The sequence below is a fragment of the Parasteatoda tepidariorum genome, chromosome 3 (assembly GCF_043381705.1).
Source record: "Parasteatoda tepidariorum isolate YZ-2023 chromosome 3, CAS_Ptep_4.0, whole genome shotgun sequence".
Lineage (NCBI taxonomy): Eukaryota > Metazoa > Arthropoda > Arachnida > Araneae > Theridiidae > Parasteatoda > Parasteatoda tepidariorum.
In genome coordinates, this window is record NC_092206.1 from 45218387 (window position 1) to 45241213 (window position 22827).

A 22827-nucleotide genomic window follows, 5' to 3' on the forward strand; every position below is an offset into this window, starting at 1 on the left:
AGTTGCACTGTCAACATCTATATTGCACTTTATGACATATTAAATGAAAGTATGCCTTAAGATTTATCTCATTAATTTCTAATTGAAGTTGCTAGATGAGCTTTGTTTATCATTTGCTGTTAGTGATAGTAAAATAAAATTAACACTTGTAAGATAAAATTAAGGACAATAAATATATATTGAGGATAGAAGTTCAACTATAAGGCAAGGAGAAAAAAAAGATATGGATTTGAAGTATGGAATTCGCTCTAATGTTCTGTTGAAAATATTAAGAGAATGGAAAAATATCTTAAACGATATGAATCCATGAACCGGCTGTCAAAAACAATTGTTAACATTTGAAAGGTGAAATTCAAAACTAACAGTTAATGAAACTTTTAATTGGTTAAATTCTTTGTCAGTTCTTTCAGATTCAAGAAATCAAAAAGGATTGAAGATGGAAAGAAATCATAACTAGAGCCTTAAATTTATTATTATTGTAAAAAAGAAATGTAAACTAATTAAGCTCATATAAGGCTTTTAATGGAAACATTATATTTGTTTCGATATAGCACCAGATTCATGAGAAATTAAAATTTTGTTAATGTACTTCCTATATAGATGAAAAAAACACAATTAGGATTTTGCAATTAATACGAATATCTATTGTTAATGAAATATATATATTTTTTCTTTAATAATAATAACAATAACAAGTTATCTATTATTAATGAAATAAATATAAAATCCAACTTAGGGACAACAAAGATAATTGTGAAGAAACAATTGTATTATAGATATAAAATAAATTATATTTCAACTGCAAAACTTAAATAATTTTATTAAACTTCAAACAATAAAAAATTTTAAAAAAATATGCTAGTACATAATTTCTGTCGTCAATTTTCAGCATATTAATAACCATCAAAAACATAACTTTAAAATGTAACAAAATTAGTAGTGATAAAAACATACTTTTTTTTTATTAAGTTCAATTTGTATTGTCAAAAGGCTTTAGAAGTAGGTTTGAAACAGTAATAAAATATCATAATTTAATAATTAAGAAAATAATTTTTTAAGAAAAACTTCAAGTAATCTCTCTTTAAGCAAAACATTTCTATACTTATTAGAATAGTTTCAAGCAATGTTCCTTATCTACAATCAACAAATAACAACAATAAACAACAATCTTTATCTCTAAATGGAAAAAACTACACAAATTTTTGGATATAAATAAAATTCAAATAACAGGGTTCCCACTCAATTTTCGAAAAAAAAATTCAAGAACTTTTCAATGAAATAAAATCAAATTACTCAAGGACCCATTCAGTATTACAGTTAATATACTAAAGAACACGTCAACCAGATTTTATAATTATGTTGAAGCAGAAATTGTATATTTTCAAAGCACAATGCTTCCTTGACAAAATAATAATATTTATAATAATTTAATTTATCAGCTACTAATGCAAATCGTTGATAGTTATATTGCTGCTTCAACTCACTTTGAAAAATTCCAATTGACATAAATTGACTAACAAAACTCCAATTGACACTAGCGAACATTTAAAAACTAGCATCAGTGAAACTTTTCATATAAAATTTTATGAAGTAAATTAGAATTAATGAAAAATAATATTACATTAAACAAGCATAGTAAATAATTGATTAAGTTTATGTAACTGCACGTTTATTAAAATATTAATACTTTTTTTAATATGTCAAATCCAAATTTTAAATTACAGGAAATGAATATAATTAGATAAAATATCAGTAATGTATTTTGAACACAATAAAATCTATTGTAGAACAATATTTTACAGATAACTAACTAAGATTTACGAAGCTTTATTTTCTTTCAAATAAATCCACAAAATGCGAAACATGATTTTTAAAATTTTATGAGCATGCGTAATTTTTAAAAATCACATTTATACAAATCTAGATATACTATACGTAAATCAAAATTATAAGAAGGGTGAAGTAAGTCCCGATGATTCCGTAAATCATGTATCACAATTTGTAAATTGAATTGTGGTGTATGTTTCTTAAATCTGAATAATATGAATAGCAATTGCTACAAAACGCAGGAACTTACAAGATGTAAATCATGATGTGAGATAAATCACTTTAATGTGAATTCTGTTGCATAATTAGCTAATAATTTTCCTGTGAATCGTGATCATTACGAGGGAAATTGTAATTTGTGCCTCAAAAGTTGCTTAATTTAGAACAACTATGTGTGATTCAGAAATCATTTTGATAAGAGCTGCAAGCGTTAATTCTTAAATCTCTTTTATGTGAATCGCGATGCGTAATTCTTAAATCCTTCTAATACCATGTAAACTACTTGAATGAGAATTGTGATGCACAATTCTGAAATTACTTAAATATGTATCACGTTACATGATTCAGAAACAACTTTAATTGAAATCATGATGTGTGTTTGATAAATCATTTGAATGTGAATCATGATGTGTGATTTATAAAATACTTTAATATGAATCCTGGTGAGTAATTTGCAAATCACTTTAAAGCAACATTTGATATATAATTCATTAATCACTTTCATTTGAATCCCAATTCATAGAACATTTTATATGAATTCTGATCCATAAATCATGAAATCTAGAAAAAAATTTTATTTATTAGCAGTAAAAACTAAATGTAAAAATCTGATTTTATATGATAACAAATTAACGATCCGCCTAATAAAAACTAAAAAACAAATAGGATAACAATATTAACTTGTCATAATAATGAAGTTAACACATGGAACATATTTCTAAATCGATGAAACACTAGTTATCATTCAGTAACTATGACAACAAAAACTAAAATTTGCTAGAAATTTCAACTTTCTAAACAGCAGAGATGAACAATAATCTGGAGTGAAAAATCTAGGAGAGAAAAATTTTGTATCTTTTTTTAACCTCTTTTCACTTCAAGCATTAAAAATTGCATCTACCAGAATTTCTATTATTTTCATTTGAATTTATTTATTATTTTTTTTACTGCTCTTTTGTAAGAAAGATTAGTATTATTTTAATTCCAAAAAAATCAAGTACTTTTCAAGTACCCTATAGCCGAATTCAAAGACTTGTCAACCCTGAATAAGCAATTGAAAATTCTGGAAAAGAAAACTTCATAACAGACATAATGTTCAAACTTCATTACATTATTATTCAGTTTAAAAAGAATTATTTTAAGTTTCTTTTGAGAAAGGAAATATAATAGAATCTTGATTTTTTTTCCTTTCCAGTTAATCTAGATTTCATAGAAATTTGCAGATAACCAGAAGGTATTCCTTTGCAAATGCAGATATTTGAGAGGCAGGGAAGTGGAACGCTGGAAAATTTGTTTTAGATATAACGATAGAAATCGATTGTTTCATAATAATAGATTAAATGAAAGTATAAATAAAAAATATAAACAACTTAGTATGACATCAGAAAACCATTATTATTAAAAATCATTTTTCAAATGATTTCCAAAATAAAATTACGAGTTTAACACATTCTTGTTCTCTGATTAATAAAATATTTTCCTTAAAACAAAGATCAATAAAAAATTTATAAATCAAGATAAAAACACATATTTTGTTCCCTAATTGGAAGATATTTAAAACAATCCCTTAGCTCAATTTAGGCAACTTTGCTAAATCCTTCATAAACTCGCTTTTTAAATTTATTCCCAATTAGAATAAAAACAACTTGCTGATTTTACTAGAGAAGCTTGGAAAGATCAATCCCAGTATTTTTTGGCAAATTTAAAGAATTATTTTGTAATAAATACATTAATTGCATATGCCAGTTACTGTGCCCAGTTTTACATAAAATCTTAAGTATTTATAACAAAAATTAAATATGAATTATTTATCATTCAATGATAATAAAACAGCAATTCAAATATTGTTAAATGTAGCTTAATATGATGTCAAACAATTATTTTGTAAAATAATAAAGAAACATTATTTTTAGTAAAAAGCTACACATTTTGAACTATTTACCATGATTTTACCATGCAATAAGAATGCACTGACAACAATGTGAAACAGTTTTAAAACAATATCCTTCATGTTATATAGAAATTACAAATACAAAGCAATTAAATTGAATCTTAATTTGATTAAGAATAGATAAAAAAAATAGGTGTCATTGCTTGAAGGCTCAACTTTTCATAAATAAGGCAATTGTTTTTATCATAAATAAGCCACAATAATTATGTGATTGATAAAATATTATTTGAGAAAAAAAAAGAAAAAATTTTATAATAAAATAAAAACGAAGAATTTTTTTTAAACAATATAGGATGGACATAAACTTATTCAGATGAATAAAAGTGGAATTTAAAACCTCAATTATTTTTTTCCTTTTATTATTTTTCTCAATTCATTTTTTTTCTTCATTAATTTTCTTCCCTTAAGTACAATCTGTACCCGCTAACACAAACTCATTGCAATATCATAATTTTTCCTCAATGACCCAATAATAATAGTTAGAAAGAAAAATTATACTATGAATTGCTGAAGGTAACTTTTTGAAAAAGGAGAAAGTTTACTGAAAAATCAAACAAAATGCCCTTAGACATTCTTTGCTTAAGCAAGTCAAAAATATTTACAAAGCAAATTATCACAGATATATATAGTTAGGCATTAAAAAACAACTTGATTAGTCATTTACTCACAAATCATGATCTTTAAACTTTTTAAAATTTACATAAAGTTCCATCAGACAATCTTTAACAGTTACATTGCATACATCTACACAGTGAGCACAAAATGAAGAATCTCCATTGGACCCTGAAAAAGAAGTTTTAAAAATATTACATTAAAAGAATAGAAAACTAGAATTCCATTTCATAATATATTTTAAAAAATTAAATACTAAATCGAATACATAAATAAATCTTAATAAATAATAGCAAGAAAGAAAAGTGATTACTATGAATTCCTGAAAGTACCTTTTTTGCCTTTAGCTTTTAAAGATTTAATTATCAATTTTAAAGATTTGTTTGTAAACATAAATAAATCTTTATGCACTTAAAAGATTTATGCATTTTAAAAGATTTCCCTCAGAAAATGGGAAAAGTATTAAGCTTATAGTTAGTCTAGAAAATCGCCTACAACTAAAAAATTCGCCTGAGCCTCTTGATAAGGAAATGAGGTTAAATTGTATCTGTCACAAAAAAAAGCAGGCATGAAAAAACAGAATTGCTATTCTAAGTATATAAGTGTTTGAAGATTGTTGATATACTTATAGTTTAAGTTGAAAACAAAAGCGATAACATATCAGCTACAGTACAGATACCGACATACCAAGACTGATGACAAAACTAGCATGAATCAGTGGTAGGTGTCATAGATTTATTTGGCCTTGCAGACAAAATTAAATCAAATTTAATTTTTTCTTCATTTAATAAAGCCAAATTTAGTCAATACTTAGGGATAAAAAATAGAAGTTGTCCTCCTTTGAGAAAGAAAACATCAATGTGCCCTAGTGCATTTAATTAGAATTGATAATTAATGTATTTGTATTGATAATTAATGTAAATTTAGTCAATACTTAGGGATAAAAAATAGAAGTTGTCCTCCTTTGAGAAAGAAAACATCAATGTGCCCTAGTGCATTTAATTAGAATTGATAATTAATGTATTATCTATCTGCACATCATTTTTATCGTTGCTTTTCACCACGAAAGTTTATCTTTTTCCCATTTCTCAATCTTTCATTTTAGCTTTTACAGCATGATTTAAAATGCAACATATTTGATTTCATGCAGAATTTTGTAAATATTATTTATAGTTCACTTAATTTGCTTGTTGTTGACTCACTTTAATGAGCTCCAAATGATTCAAATGGTAAAGATTAAAACAAGCACATTTTTTTTTTAATTTATTTATTACTCAGATTAAATTTTCAATTTTTATTTATTTATTTTGATGCGTTTTTTTTTTTTTTCAATTGGTAAAATTCAAGCAATTTTGTGTTGTATAAAAATTACGTTGTACGAACTTCACAGTTTCTCTCTATTTTACTTTCATCCAGCTTACAAAATTGCCTTTTAATGATCAAAAACCTAATTTTTTTTTTATTTTTTTTTATAAAAAAGGGCAAAGCTAGCAGAGAGTATTAAATTACTTGTAAGAAACAATAATACAAATTCAAAATGAGGGATTCCGTAAATACAATAAATTGTTTTAATGCTATTAGCTCATATTGCTTGTAACACAAGTTTTACTTGTTTGTAGCAATATAACAAATTTATAATAAAAAAACTTTAGAATGAACACAAAAATTACCTGAACAGGGAAAGATGTAAAATGATACAATCATTTGTCGTTTAATTGATCCATTCAAGCAGTAAACCCAGAAAATCTGATTCATTAAAGGAAGAATTGAAATATCTTTTATGTTCATTTTCTAAAAACAAATAAAGATGTTTAAACCTTAAATCATAGATGTTCAAAAGATTTTCTGATAAATCTATCAAACTTTTCAAATGATTTTACAATTTCAAATGATTAATATTTCATAGAAATTCAAGGTCCTTGTGTGAAACCATAACATAGTTGCCAACCTTAGGAATAAAAAATTAGGAACACTATATGCGACAAAATTATATGCACCAATTACGAGAGTAAGACAAAAATTTAGCTATTAAATAATAACATTAATAGACATATATTTAAATACCTTATGTAAATTAGTAAAACAAAACTATAAACACTATCTTTTGCGGGAAATTTATAATACTAATATTTCATAATTAGGAATACCTGTATAATAATTTAAAAACAACCATTACCTATTAATACATAATTATTCTTTTCCAAATTATAAAACACAGGTAAATAATAATCTACGTCATAAACAAATATTTCTGATGCAAGTGTTTAAATACTACAATACATTTTTTTAAAAATAATAATAGTTGTTTAAGATTCAATTTAGTGAAATGATCAGCTATTGGAATAGTATTTTCCAATAAAAAGTTACTAAAAATTAATTCTGCAAAATAATCATAGGAAGCGCGCTTGTGGCGATCAAAACAAGGGATTGATTTTAAAGCAAAAATACTGCAATTTTACGAAAAATCAGATTTTTTATAAAAATATCAGATTTTCAGATTTGATTTAAAAATTAGAAATAAATCTGAAAAATTCCGAACAGTTGGCAGCTATGCCATGATTCAAATTTACAAGATTAATACAAAATGATGAATTAAAAGCATGTAGTAAAATAAGCTTTTATCTATTTTGGTTAATAATTTAAGGCAAAAAAACATGACTTATGAGTGACATGTTAACAAAATGTTCTTACATAAAACTACTATGGTCGTATATTTTGAAAACAAAATATTTTATGCTTTTGTGAAAATATTTATGTTTAAGGGGAAAAAAACCCCAATATGAATGAGAAGCAACAATGGAGGTTGGCGAATGGAGTCTTCTAGTTTTGTGAAAAATAGTAGTCATAGTCACCTCCCCTTGACTTGAGTTGCAAATAGTTGCCAGTGGTGGCCACGCAAATATAATAATCTTAACATTTTACAAATTTTGAAAAACAAAAATCTTAATTCAAGAATGATAAAAATCATTTCCTATTTAAATAATGATATAAGTCTCACTGACCGGTAAAATTACTTCTCATTTACTTTTTATTGAGTTTAGAAATTTGCAATCCTAAGTTTTTTTTTTTTTTTCAAGTACAGTTGATTATTTTTCACAATCCCTACAATCAATTATTTCTTCTGATTAACCTATTAACCAAATATTCTTAAATAAAATTATAATAATTGTATAGTTTATTAAGGTGTTCTTTTTTGTGGAAAGTATCGATATTTAAGAATAAAAACCTTAATAAATGAGATACAATCATGGACATTGGAGAGCAGAGTCAGCAAGAGACTCTCAGTGTATTAATAAAATAACAAAATGTACCAAGACAGATTTCGGAGAATAAAAACGAAAAAAAAAAATTTGAATAATTATAAATCAAAAATTGTTAATACTATGTCTCTAAACCATATTACGGAGTGAATGTTGACTTTCACCAAATAATTATGTGAGAAACACTTCTTCAAACATATAAAGTAATATTATGGTTAATTATAGAAAAATTGTGGGTTCAAACCCTGAACAAATATTTCTAAAAATATAGATATGAGAATGGATTTAAACTGCTGTTTGTAGAAAATGCAACACCATGAAGGAATCATCAGAATCAAATGAAATTCGCAGCAAATGTCAATTATAGGATATTATGCAAATTAATAAAGTTTCAGAGCCATCGCGCGTGCGTGGCGCGCGNATTCTGATGATTCTTTCATGGTGTTGCATTTTCTACAAACAGCAGTTTANTAGATATATAAAAATATGTCTAAAAAAACTACCTAGATAGAAAAATTAGTTTCAAGAATCATATTATAAAGCCCAATATATTACAATCTAAGCAGGGTGTTAACCATATTTAATGTTAACTTCTAACTAAGGAATAAAATGGAGGTGAATTAGGAGTAAAATGATACAATTCAACATCAACACTCTACTATGGTAACAAGAAATTTAAAAAATATTATGACTCTACATTAATTGGTATTTTTAGTAATGAAATATAAATTTTTCACAATTCAGATAAAAAAATAGCAGTTTGTATGAAGTTTATTTTCTTTATTCCAGAAACATTTTGTTGAAATAATGAGCTTGATCCAACTTATATAGAATATTACATTAGTAGGGAATTTACCATATTTAAGGTGAGCTTCTAACTAAGGAGTAAAATGGAGGTGATTAAGGAGTAAATTGATTAAATTCGGCATCAACACTCTACTATGGTAACAGCAAATTGAAACAATATTATGGTTCTACATTCATTAAGATTTTTAGTAATGGTATATAAATATTACAAAAATTAGATTTAAAAAAAATAGCAGTTTGAATGAAGTTTATACACTTTATCCCAGAAATGTTTTGTTAAACTAATGAGGCCTGATCCAGCTTATGTAGAATTTTACATTAGTAGGGTAATAGTCACAGTAGGGTAGTCAATAAGGATCATACCAAAAGATTGAATTTATTAAATAAAACACAAAAAAAAAATAACCATACCTCATTATACTTCAGAGGTACATGTGTTTGTTCAATATTAGAAATTAAAGTCTGCCAATCTTCCATATTGAATCCTAGTATTTCTCTGACTGCATCTTCACGAAAGTAACATAAAAGTTGGATTCTACCATCATCAATGATTGCACTAAGTTGAATATTCAAAATGTTAACTACAGCATATTAAACATTAACTACACATAACAGTTTACAATAGAACAAATAGAACCTCAAAGACAAAACTTCTCAAATCACTTTGCAAATAATTAATATTTAATAGAAACATAGCAGCCTAGTGTGGCGTCACATGATTTACACTTCTTATAGAGCAAAATTCACAAATTAATGACAACATAAGTATTCAAAGAAAAATATCACTTTTAATGAATTTACTTTTGTTTACTTCTTTCAAAAATATAATTTTACCTTAAAATAAAACGTGATTGCTGATTGCAAGGGTAAAATTTCATTTTTCTAAAGAGAAATATGCAAAATTGAGATTTTAATTTTGTAAAACATTGTGTTTAATGTCAGACAAAAAATTTATCAACCAAAATGAATTTTTAGTTTCTATTTTTTTTTTAATTCAAGGTTGTATTAATATCAAAAGGCAGATTTCAAAAATAAAAATTATTATAAGCAATGCAAACAGAAATGAAAAAATATATGAAGAATTCACAAAGGTGGACAAGATAACTTTAAAAAATCTCTACAAATGCACTGAATTTAATCATAAACCTATTGCATGACCTAAACCTGTCTAACCTGGATGCATGGTCTAATTCTAGTTAATATTAGAAATAATGATGCTGAAAAATTAAGGATTTTTAAAAACCTTGTACCAAAATTAAGTACTTTGAAGGGCCCTTATTTTCCAAAATGAAAATTAAGCAGTTTTTAAGGACTTCTAAGGATTGTGGGAAACCTGCAATATTGAGATTTGACAACATACATAATGGGTTGTTCAGAAAGCAATGACAGCTGATATAGCAAGGCTTGCTAGTGAAAAAGTTTGACTGATTCTATGCAGTAGTTTCTGGTTGGAAATATGGAAAGCAAAATAATGAAAATGAATATTGCTTTCAAATATGGAAAGTGAAAAATAGCATTTTTGGCATATTTTACTATTGGGAATGTAAAACTGCTATTCAAGCAAGATATCCAATGTATATGGAAAACATGTATTGACAGTACACCAGTGTTTGAAAAATTTTGATCCAACAACTTTTATGAGGTAGATGCACCGCTGCCTGGAAAGTCAGATTAAGCTGATGGAGACATGATAAAAACATATGTTGATGCAAACCAGTGAGTAACAACTCGTGAGATCAATGAGGGATTAAATTTATTAAATTCGACCATTCAAGATAATTTGTAACACCCAAGTTTTTCAAAGCTCGACATATAGGTCCCTCATGTCTACATGGAAAGGAAATTGCACTGTGATTTGCTTTTCAAACGCTAAGAAAATTATCCATTTTTGAAGTGTATAATTATTGGAATTGAGAGATAAGTTGTCTACAACAATGTTTAAATGCAAGAGATCATGAAGTAAAAAAGATGAATCAGTGCTCAAAGCAAAGTTTAAGAATCACATGGATCTGTTTTTTTTCTTTCTTTTTTCTTTTTAAACAACATAAAACAAAGATTCTAAGAGTCTGGAATCATGCTAGTCTTAGAAAGAAGTCAAAAGTTATTGGATCAAAATAGGCAATTCATAACTAAATATAATATTCATTCATTATAAGAAAATAGTCTTTCCTTTTCATAAAAAAATTAAATAACTTTCCCAACAGCCTAATAAAATAAACAATACTTATTATTTAACACTTATTATAAACAATACTTATTATCACACAAATTATTTAAAAAAAAACAAAAATTTTTATTATTTAAAATGTTTATTAAACATTTGGTCAAATGAGCCCTTAAATATGAATTATATACACAATTAAAGCAACATTTTGCATTTTAATGTATCGACTAAATATGATACCATTGAACTAAAAGAAAAATGCCAATCAAATAATAAGGTTCGAAGAAATAAGAAATAACTAAGAGAACAGAAAAAAAAAGAGATTTATGAGAGAGGAATGAAGACCGTCTTTTTTATGATTTGTAAGTATTAATAGTATTTTGTAAGTATAATTAAAATGAAATAGGAAATATTAATTTTATATTAGTAAAATAACTTGCAACTTCATTTATGCATAGTATGCTTCTGAAATAAAATTCAGTCTGGCATTTTCAAAAGTTTAATACATTTAATGTAGAAAAACTTCTTAACATAACAATATTCAGATGCATGCTCTTCGTCTAATTTTAAAACAGTTCATTATAAATAAAACAAATTGTAAAAAAATCGTTGGAATTAATATTTTTTCTTTATTTACGAGTGCATATAATATAGAGGAAATAAAACAAAGCAATTTAAAAATTAAGTCTTTAAACATTTTGACTGCATAAATCAAAACACAATACATAATTAAATAAGTGTGATTGAATTATATACCTGGCTTTTGCTTGAACACTGTAAGAAAATGAACATCCACACATTTCTTGAGCATCTTTAAAACACTTCTTGCAAAACAAAGACAATTCAGCTGACACAAGTTTCGAAATGAAGCATATCTGATTTAAACACTTTTGAAATAAACAGGCATTTATGTAAAATCTCCTGAGTTCATCCGTTACTGCTGATTGATAGAACTCATTTCCATATTTGCTAAACAATAAATTGTAATTAATTGAATTATTGAATATAATTTAATGTAAATCCGAAATGAATAATTATATTTAACCTTGTCAGTTTTAAGATCAGAATTTTAAACAATAGAAGATGAAATAGATTGAAATAAATATGTTAAACATTTTTGCATTAATTGTCTCACATTTAAAAACTTTATTTAATTTTAATCAAGCAATCTATTGAAGCTAAGTAAATTTTGTAGTTGAGCATCCTGCCAAAAATGCTAGATCTACAAAACAGGTTGAAAAAATGGTGAGCACCTATTATATCCAGAATCTCAGGCAGAATGCACAGAACACAGATTTCTAAGAAAAACCCAGCGCAAGTTGGTTTTATCATGGAAAAAAATTTTTTTTTTTGTCTTGGGATAAGTAGGATTTATCGGGCTTTTTCATGAAAAAACCATATTTTACCCAAGATGAGTATCATAAGCTTAGTTAATATGAGTTTTTCAAGCATATTCTACATGCATACTTGTATATACTAAATATAAGCATAAGATATATTACACAATAAAAAAATATTACTAAATGGATTATTAATTACCAAAGGGATTAATAAAAGAAATAGTTATGAGACTAATTCAGTCATTTTTATGTCTTCTAAATGTATAATGAATTGCATAATGAAGTAATTGAAATGATTCTGTGTAAAATGTAAAGCATAATAAGTTTAAAATTATAGATAAAAACACAATGTCCTTTAAAGTTGATGAATGGAATTTCTAGATGTATTGTAAATATTCATGAAATGTAATGCACTTATCTTTTTGTTACTCACGGTATGTTCATTTGTATTTTCCATCATAGATGAATTCTTTGTATGCTTTACAATCCACAAAAAATTATCAACTATTATCTTTTTAATACATTTTGTTTACAAAATGAATGAAAAAAATATATAAAATTAAACATTTGTTTTTCAAGCATTCCAAGTATAATTTAATAAAAATGCTCATTAAATTTAATTAATTATGTACAAATGGATACATCATGAACAACTAATAATTATAATATGCATTCACATTTCATTTATGCTATATAATTTAATCTTTATTCTGTAATAACAAAATTTTTATCAAATAAAATCTTAGCAATCTAAAAGGATTTATAAATATTAAATAAAATACATTACTCGTTAAAATGTGAAATATAAACTTTATCTCAAGTGTCTTGACAATTTTATAAACTAAAAATTTTAAATATCAGAAAGTTTCTCTCAACTTCTTATAATTGAAATATTTAAATGTAACAAAAACTGTTCAGTCCCTAAGCGATTTCACAGTTTGAACTGATGTAAATCAGAAAATATTTTTTCAAGTGCAGCTGTCATAAAGGAAGTAGTGAATAATTGAGTAATTAGAAGATGAGATGCTTTAGCTTTCAACTGATATTCTAAACATGTTTTTATTTATTTATTTATTACCAAATTCTGGGTTTAATATTCTTAACTTCATCGATAAATTATTTTTGCAAAAGGTACAGTGGATGGAAACAAATACAGTCTATAATAGAAATCTTAATATAAAATAATGGTCTTATCTTTTAACATACTCATTACAGATTTCCTTTTAACTGAAAAATTTACTTCTACATTCCTTGTCTAAGAAAATCTTATTCATTTTTTAAAAAAAATGGATATATGTATTTTAATAAACCCTGAAGGGTTAACAAACCAACTGAATTATGCAATAAGTATTATGTGTATGCAGATTACAAGTAATTTGTTTTATAGATAAGCAATATATTATAATTTAGCCAGATTTTTTTTAATCATGTACTTTATTTTTTTGTGTATTTAACTCATTTGTTCAAGATAATTTTGTTTGCAAAAACCAGTAATAAAAAATAATAAGTTGATAATTTTAAAGAACAATTCGGTTTGAGAATCGCAGAGAAAATTGGAAATAACAAAGTGTGAAAAAAAAACCGCTTAGTGAGAATAAAGAGGGCATTTTTCAAGTGGATCCAATCCAAAAAAATCCACTGGGTTTTTCTGGGCTGGGCCCACCTTTGTGAACGCTGCCGACAAGGGGTGATATTTACAAATTATATTGAGAACAAGAGAAACATGAATTCTCTTAAAATTTCTTGTGCCTCTTTGAGTCCAAAACTTTTCACTAAACATTTCACAAATATTACGCAACAAAATTCCTTTAATAATATTAAACAATTGATAGTTCATAGTGTGATTTTTTTAATAGACCTTTTTCATTACTGATACAATTCCACACTTCTAAAATTATTTCCCTTTTGAAATCTGAGAAAAAGCAAAAAAATTACTCACTTAAGAGATAACATTCTAATAGATTTAGATTGTTGTACCAAACAAGTCATTACATTTTGTCCGATAAATCCGGAATCTAGTTAAATTTGAGCTCATAATAAATGAGCACAGATGCATAAATTTAAGACTGAATTCCTCATTGAAGCCCACCAAGCTTCAGATTGATGGGCACAGCTTGTTTGGGAAGTAAAGGCAGCCTGTGTGCAATACTCATTGCTGCAATCATACTATTGGTCATAAAACTGTGTAGCCTTAGTCTCCTCCTTCACGACACCAGGCCCACAATAGGCTGTTGCTGGAAAGCTTTACTTTATAAATTTAAATGACAAGCAAAATTAACATAGTAACGCAAAGATTATGAACAAAGTATTTACTTACCTTATTACTTGCAAATTACTCGTCACATAAGTACTAGCTTCAATTCCAAAGATAGGTGATGCTCGAAGATATAAATAACCTTTTTGAGAACGAATACACTGAAACCCATATAATTCTAGAATAGTACCAGGCATTAGACCAGAAATATCTCGAAGCTGTAGTGGGATGTAAACAAAAAGTGTGTCAATTTCTTTTAAGTCCCTCAAGCACAAGCAAAGAACAGTTTTTTTTCTTTGGAGAGATTTTTCTACAAAAAATAAACAATAATTTTTATTTAAAAAAAAAATTATACGAAGAATAAGAAAAAAATCTTTAACACATATAAGGAGAAGTGCCTTGAGTAAATTTTAAAAAAAAAATCATCAAACTATTCTTTTCTTGCAACAGTATTACATCAGTTACAACAATAAACATTTCTGCCAATGCATACATGGGAGTTTGTGTATTCTCACTCTCTATTGTTACCTTCAACAACAATTGAGTTACCTTCAATAAACAATTGATTAGGTGTTATTCGTTTAATTGTTACTGATTCATAGAAAATGCTAATCCTCATTCAATTTATTTGAAATTCCAATAAAGTTTCTTCCAGTAACCTATATAAAAAGTGACATGTGAGTGAATGCAGTGAATGCACTATTTCACAAGGCATGATGTTATGAGGAACTATTGCACATACTTTTCCTATAGCAATTCATATCTATACTTTAATGAACAAAAAAATTTTTTTAATCCAAAGAATAAAATCAAACAACAAAATGTTCTTAATTAGCTCATTTATTTTAGATTAAAGCACATTTGTAGTATATTCATTAACATAAAGTATTTATAAAATTAAAGACATAACATTTGCAAATAAAACCTTAGAAAATTGTTAATTGAAGTTAAACATAAGAAACAAAATGTTGACAAACTAATAAAAATACACAATAACAGAATATATTAAATGACGAAAAAAAAAAGACTTTTTATGTCTTTCAAATGTTTATATAAATAAATGTAGTGATAAAACACGCATTGATACTTTATACTAAATTGTTCCTTAGTATTGTTTTTGGATTAATACTTTAATAATTTCCATTGCACAGCTACAACTATACAACAGACAAAAATATTCTATTTCCAGCATAGAAATCAAAGAGTTGTTTCTTTTTTAAAATTAATTTGTATTACAAAAATGTTTTCTTACACAATTTGTCACTCGTAACTATATAACCTTCAAGTCCTTCAATTTTAAGACCAAAAAGTTTAAAAACTATTGCACTATGCAATAAGCAAAAATGCTTCATTAAAAAAAAAACATATTTCATTATTTGTACTAATTAAACTAAAATGAAAAATGTATATTTCATTAAATTTAATCTAAACACTTCTTCATAGATAAGACAATCTGTAATACCTACACAAAAAATCGTGCTTTTCCAGAAAAGAAATTCTGCTAAATAATAATAACACATTAACATTACTCCTGAACTTTACACTACCCCAAGCATTTTATACAATATTAAAAACCGAAAATGTAAAAATATTATGCAATGCATTTAGTGAAAATTGTTTCATTTGAAATAAATATAGTTCAGTATTTGATCAAATTAAAACAAAAGATAATTCATACAGCAAATTAAAACTGAAAGGTTATTAATAGATCAATAGATGTTGGATCATTATAAAACTAACAAAAAATAAAAAAGACTTACCACAGTTAATGCTTCCTCTATTTTCTTTCAAAAATTTATCAACTAATACACCTCGAACGAAAGCATTTGGTGGTACCTGGCTAAAACATGTCAAAATTCAATCTAAACTGTCATGTCTTTGCAATTAAGTCAGATAATTACTATATAAGTACATACTTTTGCAAGAGAATTTCTTTTATTCCATAATATTTGACATCAGCCAAATTCAAATCATCCTCCTAGAAATAATTCATTATAATTTACTTCAGTTTAATGGATGAAAAAGAAATGAAATTTGATTTATCAGACTAAATGATATTACTTCTCTGTAGAAAAAGTTTAATTTGATTTATTAAAAGGAATGCAAATTTTCTCTTTTAGGTTTCCCAAAATATCTCAAACATAAGGAGAAAAAAATCAAACTTTTAATTTACTTTAATTAAAAAAAATCTTTAATATCTTCAATTTAAAATAAACTAAGAAATCTGAAACACACAATCTCAATTAAATGATAGTTTAAAATATAACTGAGATATGCAGCAGCTTAAAATCATAGAAAAACGGTATCACAAACAGTTTATGAAGAAATATTATAAAAACAAAACAAAAATAAATATAAAATTGAAAAATCATATTTCAAAGATTATAATATATATATATATATATTGTGTTGCAATATTTAAATTTTGTCTTTTCTAATCCAGTATATAGAAAGCAAACTCAGTTATTGGAGTTTAAAGAAATTTTAAAATATATAAGCTTTTAATACAGTTCTTTGGGTTACAGCATGTTTATTTATTATTATTTTTTTTTTTCGTTTACTTTCATGAAAATTAAAAATAGCTACCCTTTCAGCTCTTAACAGATTAATTTCATATATGTAAATGCTGAAAGACATGAACAGTGGACTTTAGAGATAATAATAGATATTATAAAACAGAGGTATATAAAGAATCACAAATGTAATAAAAAGTGAATGCATTGTATTGCACACTTCAAACATTAACCAATCTATTTTCGGTGAATGTAAAATTTTGGAAACACCAGATAAATTTTATATTCAAATAACACTGACATTTGACAAATGCATTGTAAAAATTGCAAAAACAGATTACTAAAAAAAATTATGATTCACACACATAAAAATATAAAAGTAATAACCTACCTTAATACATGAATAATGCACTATTTTACTACCAGATTTCATTTTCATTGGAAATATACTTTTTTCTTCATTGATGTTGGCAGATTTGCTATTCCCCATAAATGAAACATCATTGAAATCAACTGAGTAAATATGACCAGGAAAAAATAAATTACATTCATATTCTTTTTCAAAATGTAACGATATAAATCTTGGTACACTGTTGATACACAAGCTGTCAATTCCATTGATTAAATTAGCAAATTCAATATCATCTTCAGTTTCATAAAAATTAAAGGAATTGTTTTGAAAACTAAGATTATTATAATTATTTTCTTGAGGCAAAGTTAAAGCTAAAATTCTTGAACACACAGGAGGTTCTACATTAGTTAACCATAATTTACTTAAAATTAAAATTTTTTGTCCTACATCTTGATTGACATCTATAGTGTTTGGTGACAAAAAATCACTCTCGTAATTTAAATTTTCATAAACAAATTTTTCCTGAATTGTCAATTTTTTCATTACTGCATCAGAAAGTGAATTAGTTCTTTGATGAGGTCGGCTAAAAGCTTTTAAAGGGTATATGCTGCATGGTGAAGTTCTTATAAAGATTGAATAGTCAGAAGTTTTACTTGTGAATTTAATACTTTCAAACACTATTTTATAGTCTTGTATAAGGACCAACAGGGAAAAATCAGGTACATTGAACTTTGGAAGGATATTATCACCAAAAGAGCAATCAGTACAGTCTTTAATAAGCACCACAGGCATAGAAAAACTGCTGTCTTCAATAAACAAACAGTGATTTTCTGATAGGTAGAGCATCCCTATCAATGGCTATATAAAAAATAAATAATAAAAAAAAACATTAGATAATAATAAAAACAATTATCAAAAAAATAAGCAATAATTTTTTAATATATATCAGCATCACAATTTTTTTTTTTGTTAACTTCTAGCAAATTATTGATGCTGAAGAAAAAGTAAAGTGTTATAAAAAACATTAATTACTTCATTAGAGATTATTTAAGTCCAAAGACAGGATTATAAAATAACTTTCTTAATGTATGTTCTCTTGACAAGTATGCCATTCATAAGAGCTGAATAAAATTTTGTATAAGTGTTTTACAAGTTACAAATGTTTATGTTGGTTTTACTAGGAAAATAAACATAAACTTCAAATTATAGTAAAAAATAAATTGAAAATTAAAATTGTTCCTTCATAGACAGTAAATTAAAAATAAAGAATTCTAAATTCTTCAGACATGGGCAACATAAACATAATTTTGAGTAAAATAAACACAGTAGAACTTCAATATATTGCACCCTGAAGACCAGGGGTGTGGCAAAAAAACAGAATTGTCATTTATTAGAGGAACCTATTTCTCATTTTTTTCAGTATACAAACAGTAAACTATCAGTGAAACTAACCAGAATAAGTGGTGTCAATAATAAAATTAAAAACTAAACACTTTTGTTTTATTTTTTTTTAAACAAAAGAAACCATAAAAAATTTTTTGGTTCTATTTAATTGTTTTTTTCTAGCAGCCGAATTACGGATTAAACATCACAACAGTATTTGGGTAACATCTGCAATAATGGTGAAAATCATTTTGGGGTGTCAGAAAACCAAAATGTTGTATAGTTGAGCATCAAATAACCAAGATTTTACTGTATTCATTAAAAAAAATTTATATGGGTAATAAAAGTAAAACATACCTTAGAAGAATCTGATGTGAATGAAATATTCCACTGCTCACTGATTTCAAACCAGGAGTTTTTTTTACCAGCTTCTTTTAAAATATCTTTAAGACTAAGAATGACATCTGCTTTGGGTTTTCGATTCTATAAGAGGATTGAAATGCTCTTACTGTATAATGTAAGTTTAAAGAATCTTTGTGCATCATAAAAAATAATTGTCTAAAATTGTTGTTTTTGATTGCAGTGCTTACATTCTCATTAAACTGAAAAATCACATGATCTGACTGTAGTTAAAAAAAAAGAAGATTCAGATATCTTTGGCAGTCATCAACATTAAGTTTGTATTAATCATATGTATTTATCTGCAACATTAAATTTACCTTCATTCTTAATATGGAATACTGCTTGATTTTTACATTTTTGATTATTTACAATAAATTTCCCGATTTGATAATTCACGATAAAAATTTCACATAATAATGCTTACAGAAACAAGAAATTTCCCTGCTGCTCTTAAAGATGTTGTGTGACAAATGATACTAAGAGTGTTGCAAAATGCGAACTCAAATGTTATTGTAAAATCTTTTGAAACATGTGGAATTTCAAATTCTTTGGATGAGGGTGAAGATGTTTTATTGAGGATCACAGCAGATGAGGATGATGTAGAATATATTGCAGAGTGGGTTCTGTATGATGACACAGCTAACATTTTTAAATTCAACACAGATGATGTTCTGGAGTTTTTAAATTTGTAGCTTCATGATAAAAATTTCACATAATAATGCTAACAGAAACAAGAAATTTCCCTGCTGCTCTTAAAGATGTCGCGTGACAAATGATACTAATAGTGTTGCAAAATGAGAACTCAAATGTTATTGTAAAATCTTTTGAAACATGTGGAATTTCAAATTCTTTGGATGAGGGTGAAGATGTTTTATTGAGGATCATAGCAGATGAGGATGATGTAGAATATATTGCAGAGTGGGTTCCGTATGATGACACAGCTAACATTTTTAAATTCAACACAGATGATGTTCTGGANTCAAGATATCTAGTTGCTTATATTGTATTTTTTGAAACACTTGTAAATAAATTATCTTAACTTTTCTTATTCTTAATATTTTTTGAATGTTGAATGTTTGTTTTTTGAAAGCATTGTTTCTAAAAAAAAACTTCAAATGTAATTAAAATTTGGTGAGAAAAAATGCAAAGTTAGTTGCATGTAACATCTTATAAATAGTTTTTGAAAGAGGTCAATTGATATAGAGTTACTTATAATGCATTGATATTTCACGCTCAAAGAATGCCTGACTTTATAGTCAGCGTATAAGTCAATTGATTTTCATAAAAATTTAAGGATTTCAAAAAGTTGAATTGTACTAGGAATATATACAGTACAAAGTTGCTGTTTTACAATTTTTAAACACAAAATAATAACAATAAATTTTTGTGTAAAATTATGTCAAATCAACATGTGCGTAAAAAAAAAATTACGAAGAAAGACTAGAAATAAATTGTTTGTTTCAAAGTAGTACTTTTAGCAAAAAATACTTAACAAGATTTTAGGGAAATATAAAAATTAAAAATTTATAAAACAAGTTTATGGGTTATAAAACAAATTTATGATACTTTAGCAAAATTATTAGTTTTAAATTACATACTTAAGAATACAGAATTGAAATTGTTTCGAAAAAAAATGGGGGAAATTTTTATTTTTAAGCAGTAATCTTGAGATACAAAAATGATAGAGAAGTGAGCAGGTGATTGCCCTTCTAGTAATACTTAAAAAGTTCACTGCTAATGAAAATAATTATAAGAGATAGTAAAAATTCTATTGAATAAAAGCAATGAATTAATTACTTGCAGTCATACTTTACAGTTACAACTGTAACTAATTTCAAACTATCATTACAAGTAATAATGATTTTATATAATCTTGATTACAAGCAATTGATTACTTATAATGAGTTGACATACATTGTGCCTGACTTGGCTCATAATATAATTTTAGATTACATTAAACTACTTTCGTGAATAATAAATTAAGAAATTATTTCAAACTAGATAATAAAGTATATTAAAAAAAGTAAAATATAAATAGCAAAAATAGACCAAGCAATTAAGGCAATCAAATGTGGTAATACTTTAACTTTTTTTTTTTTTTGATGTATGGCAGCTATTTATTTTTAAACCAAGACACTAAAGATGTACCTATTTACAAAAGAAATTTTCCCAGTGTAATTTTTCAGAGTTAAATATCCACATTTAATTTATAATTTTTTTTAAATATTTAAGAATATATTATAACAACATTAATAATTATAAAATACATTGAATTTTTTTTATCAACTACATATTGCTAACGTGATTCAAAACATATAAATTGCAGCACCAACAAAAAGGAAACAAATTAAATACTCAATTTTGAAATTCTTTATCTTAAACTCCTAGAAAGAGTAAGCAATGAAGAGACAAGCAATACAAAATGCAATAAATCAGTTTTTATCTTTTTCTCAAAGCATTTGTTAATGGTCATAAGGACTAACTATTATAAAATGTTATTAAAATATAACTTTGTTTTATTTGTTACAAAAAAGCAGCAAATTTTAAATGCTCAAAAGAGCCAAATGTTTGGAGTTCTTTTCTTTATATTTTTATTTTCTTTATAGCGTAAAAAAATACCAAACCATTCTTTCTCTTATGTGGTAACTGAATTTTAAGTAGTTAAATAAAATAGAAAATAGCTATAGCTATCTTTATTTAATCCACTTTGGTTAAGAAAACCATGCAAACATTCTGTGACTAACCTAATAACAAAGTTGGAATTCATTTATCATTTGAGATATTTTTAGCCAGCACTGTAAGCTAGAGTTAGCATACAAAATCGAAAATTACACAAGTCTTAGAACTGGGTTGTGTATCCTCTGAAGGAACTGTAAGAACATAATATAAGTTTTTATTTATTAGTTTAAAGTATTCTAGGATATTCAATGGTGGCATTCTATTCCAATACACGTGTCTCAGGTCAAAACAATAGTTTTTATGTACTATCGGGTAAGAAAACATGCTGCAAACTCTCTGTTTAACAGTCTGAGATTCCTTATATCTATAATTCTATAAATTACAGTATTAAATGGATCACAAACAAAATCAACCCTAATTTAAAAAAAAAAACATTTACCGACAAACATACAATGTGCTTGAGAAATTATTTTAAAACTTACTTCTGAAAAAGGCAAACAAGTATGAGGATAGCTACAATATTCTTGAACTACACTATACTTTTCAAAAGAAAGAGTCTGACTTTGTGGAACCAAGAGAACACTTAACAGATTTTCTCTGAAACATACGAAAGTAATTATAGTGTAACATATTATAGACGAAATACTTCTTAGCCAAGATTTTTTTTAAAAAAGGGTGTATTAATCACAACTTACAATAAATCCTTATTTGAGTCTAATGATATTTCTTCCAAAGGAATTAATGAAAAAAACTTTCTTCTTAAATTTTCATAGAGACTTTCAATCCATAACACATCATAAATCGACAACATGTTATTTAAAACAAAATAATCTACTATATTTTTTTCTTCCTGAATAAGAAAACAAAAATAAGAAGTAAATAAATTTAATTTCTTTTTTAAAAAAAAATAATTGCATATGTGTATAAGCCTACATTTTTTTAATTATTATTAAACAAAGCACTGACAAACAAAAGGAATATTTTTATTACTTATCTCATAATTGTGTGATAAAATAAAATTCTATGTGAAAAAATTTTTACTGAAGCTAAATCAAATAATTAAT

General features: G+C 25.7%; 1 protein-coding gene across 6 annotated transcripts in view; it reads right to left on the bottom strand.

Moving 5' to 3' along the window:
- Nucleotides 1–800: 800 nt before the first annotated feature.
- Nucleotides 801–22827, bottom strand: part of LOC107439545 (uncharacterized) — a 40767-nt gene continuing 18740 nt past the window's right edge. For 4 of the 6 annotated variants that reach the window (XM_043050935.2, XM_043050932.2, XM_043050942.2 and 1 more), the window contains 12 exons: nt 22459–22613; nt 22246–22360; nt 19040–19165; nt 17339–18157; nt 16351–16412; nt 16195–16274; nt 14498–14744; nt 11597–11809; nt 9088–9232; nt 6280–6400; nt 4666–4780; nt 2974–3327 (listed from right to left, as the gene is read on the bottom strand). In XM_043050935.2, coding sequence (XP_042906869.1) covers nt 3180–3327; nt 4666–4780; nt 6280–6400; nt 9088–9232; nt 11597–11809; nt 14498–14744; nt 16195–16274; nt 16351–16412; nt 17339–18157; nt 19040–19165; nt 22246–22360; nt 22459–22613 — 2346 coding nt within the window. In that variant the 3' untranslated portion in view covers nt 2974–3179. Of the gene's footprint in view, nt 2608–2973; nt 3328–4665; nt 4781–6279; nt 6401–9087; nt 9233–11596; nt 11810–14497; nt 14745–16194; nt 16275–16350; nt 16413–17338; nt 18158–19039; nt 19166–22245; nt 22361–22458; nt 22614–22827 lie in introns of those variants that run through there. The other 2 variants (XM_043050947.2, XM_043050956.2) reach the window with 2 other exon arrangements.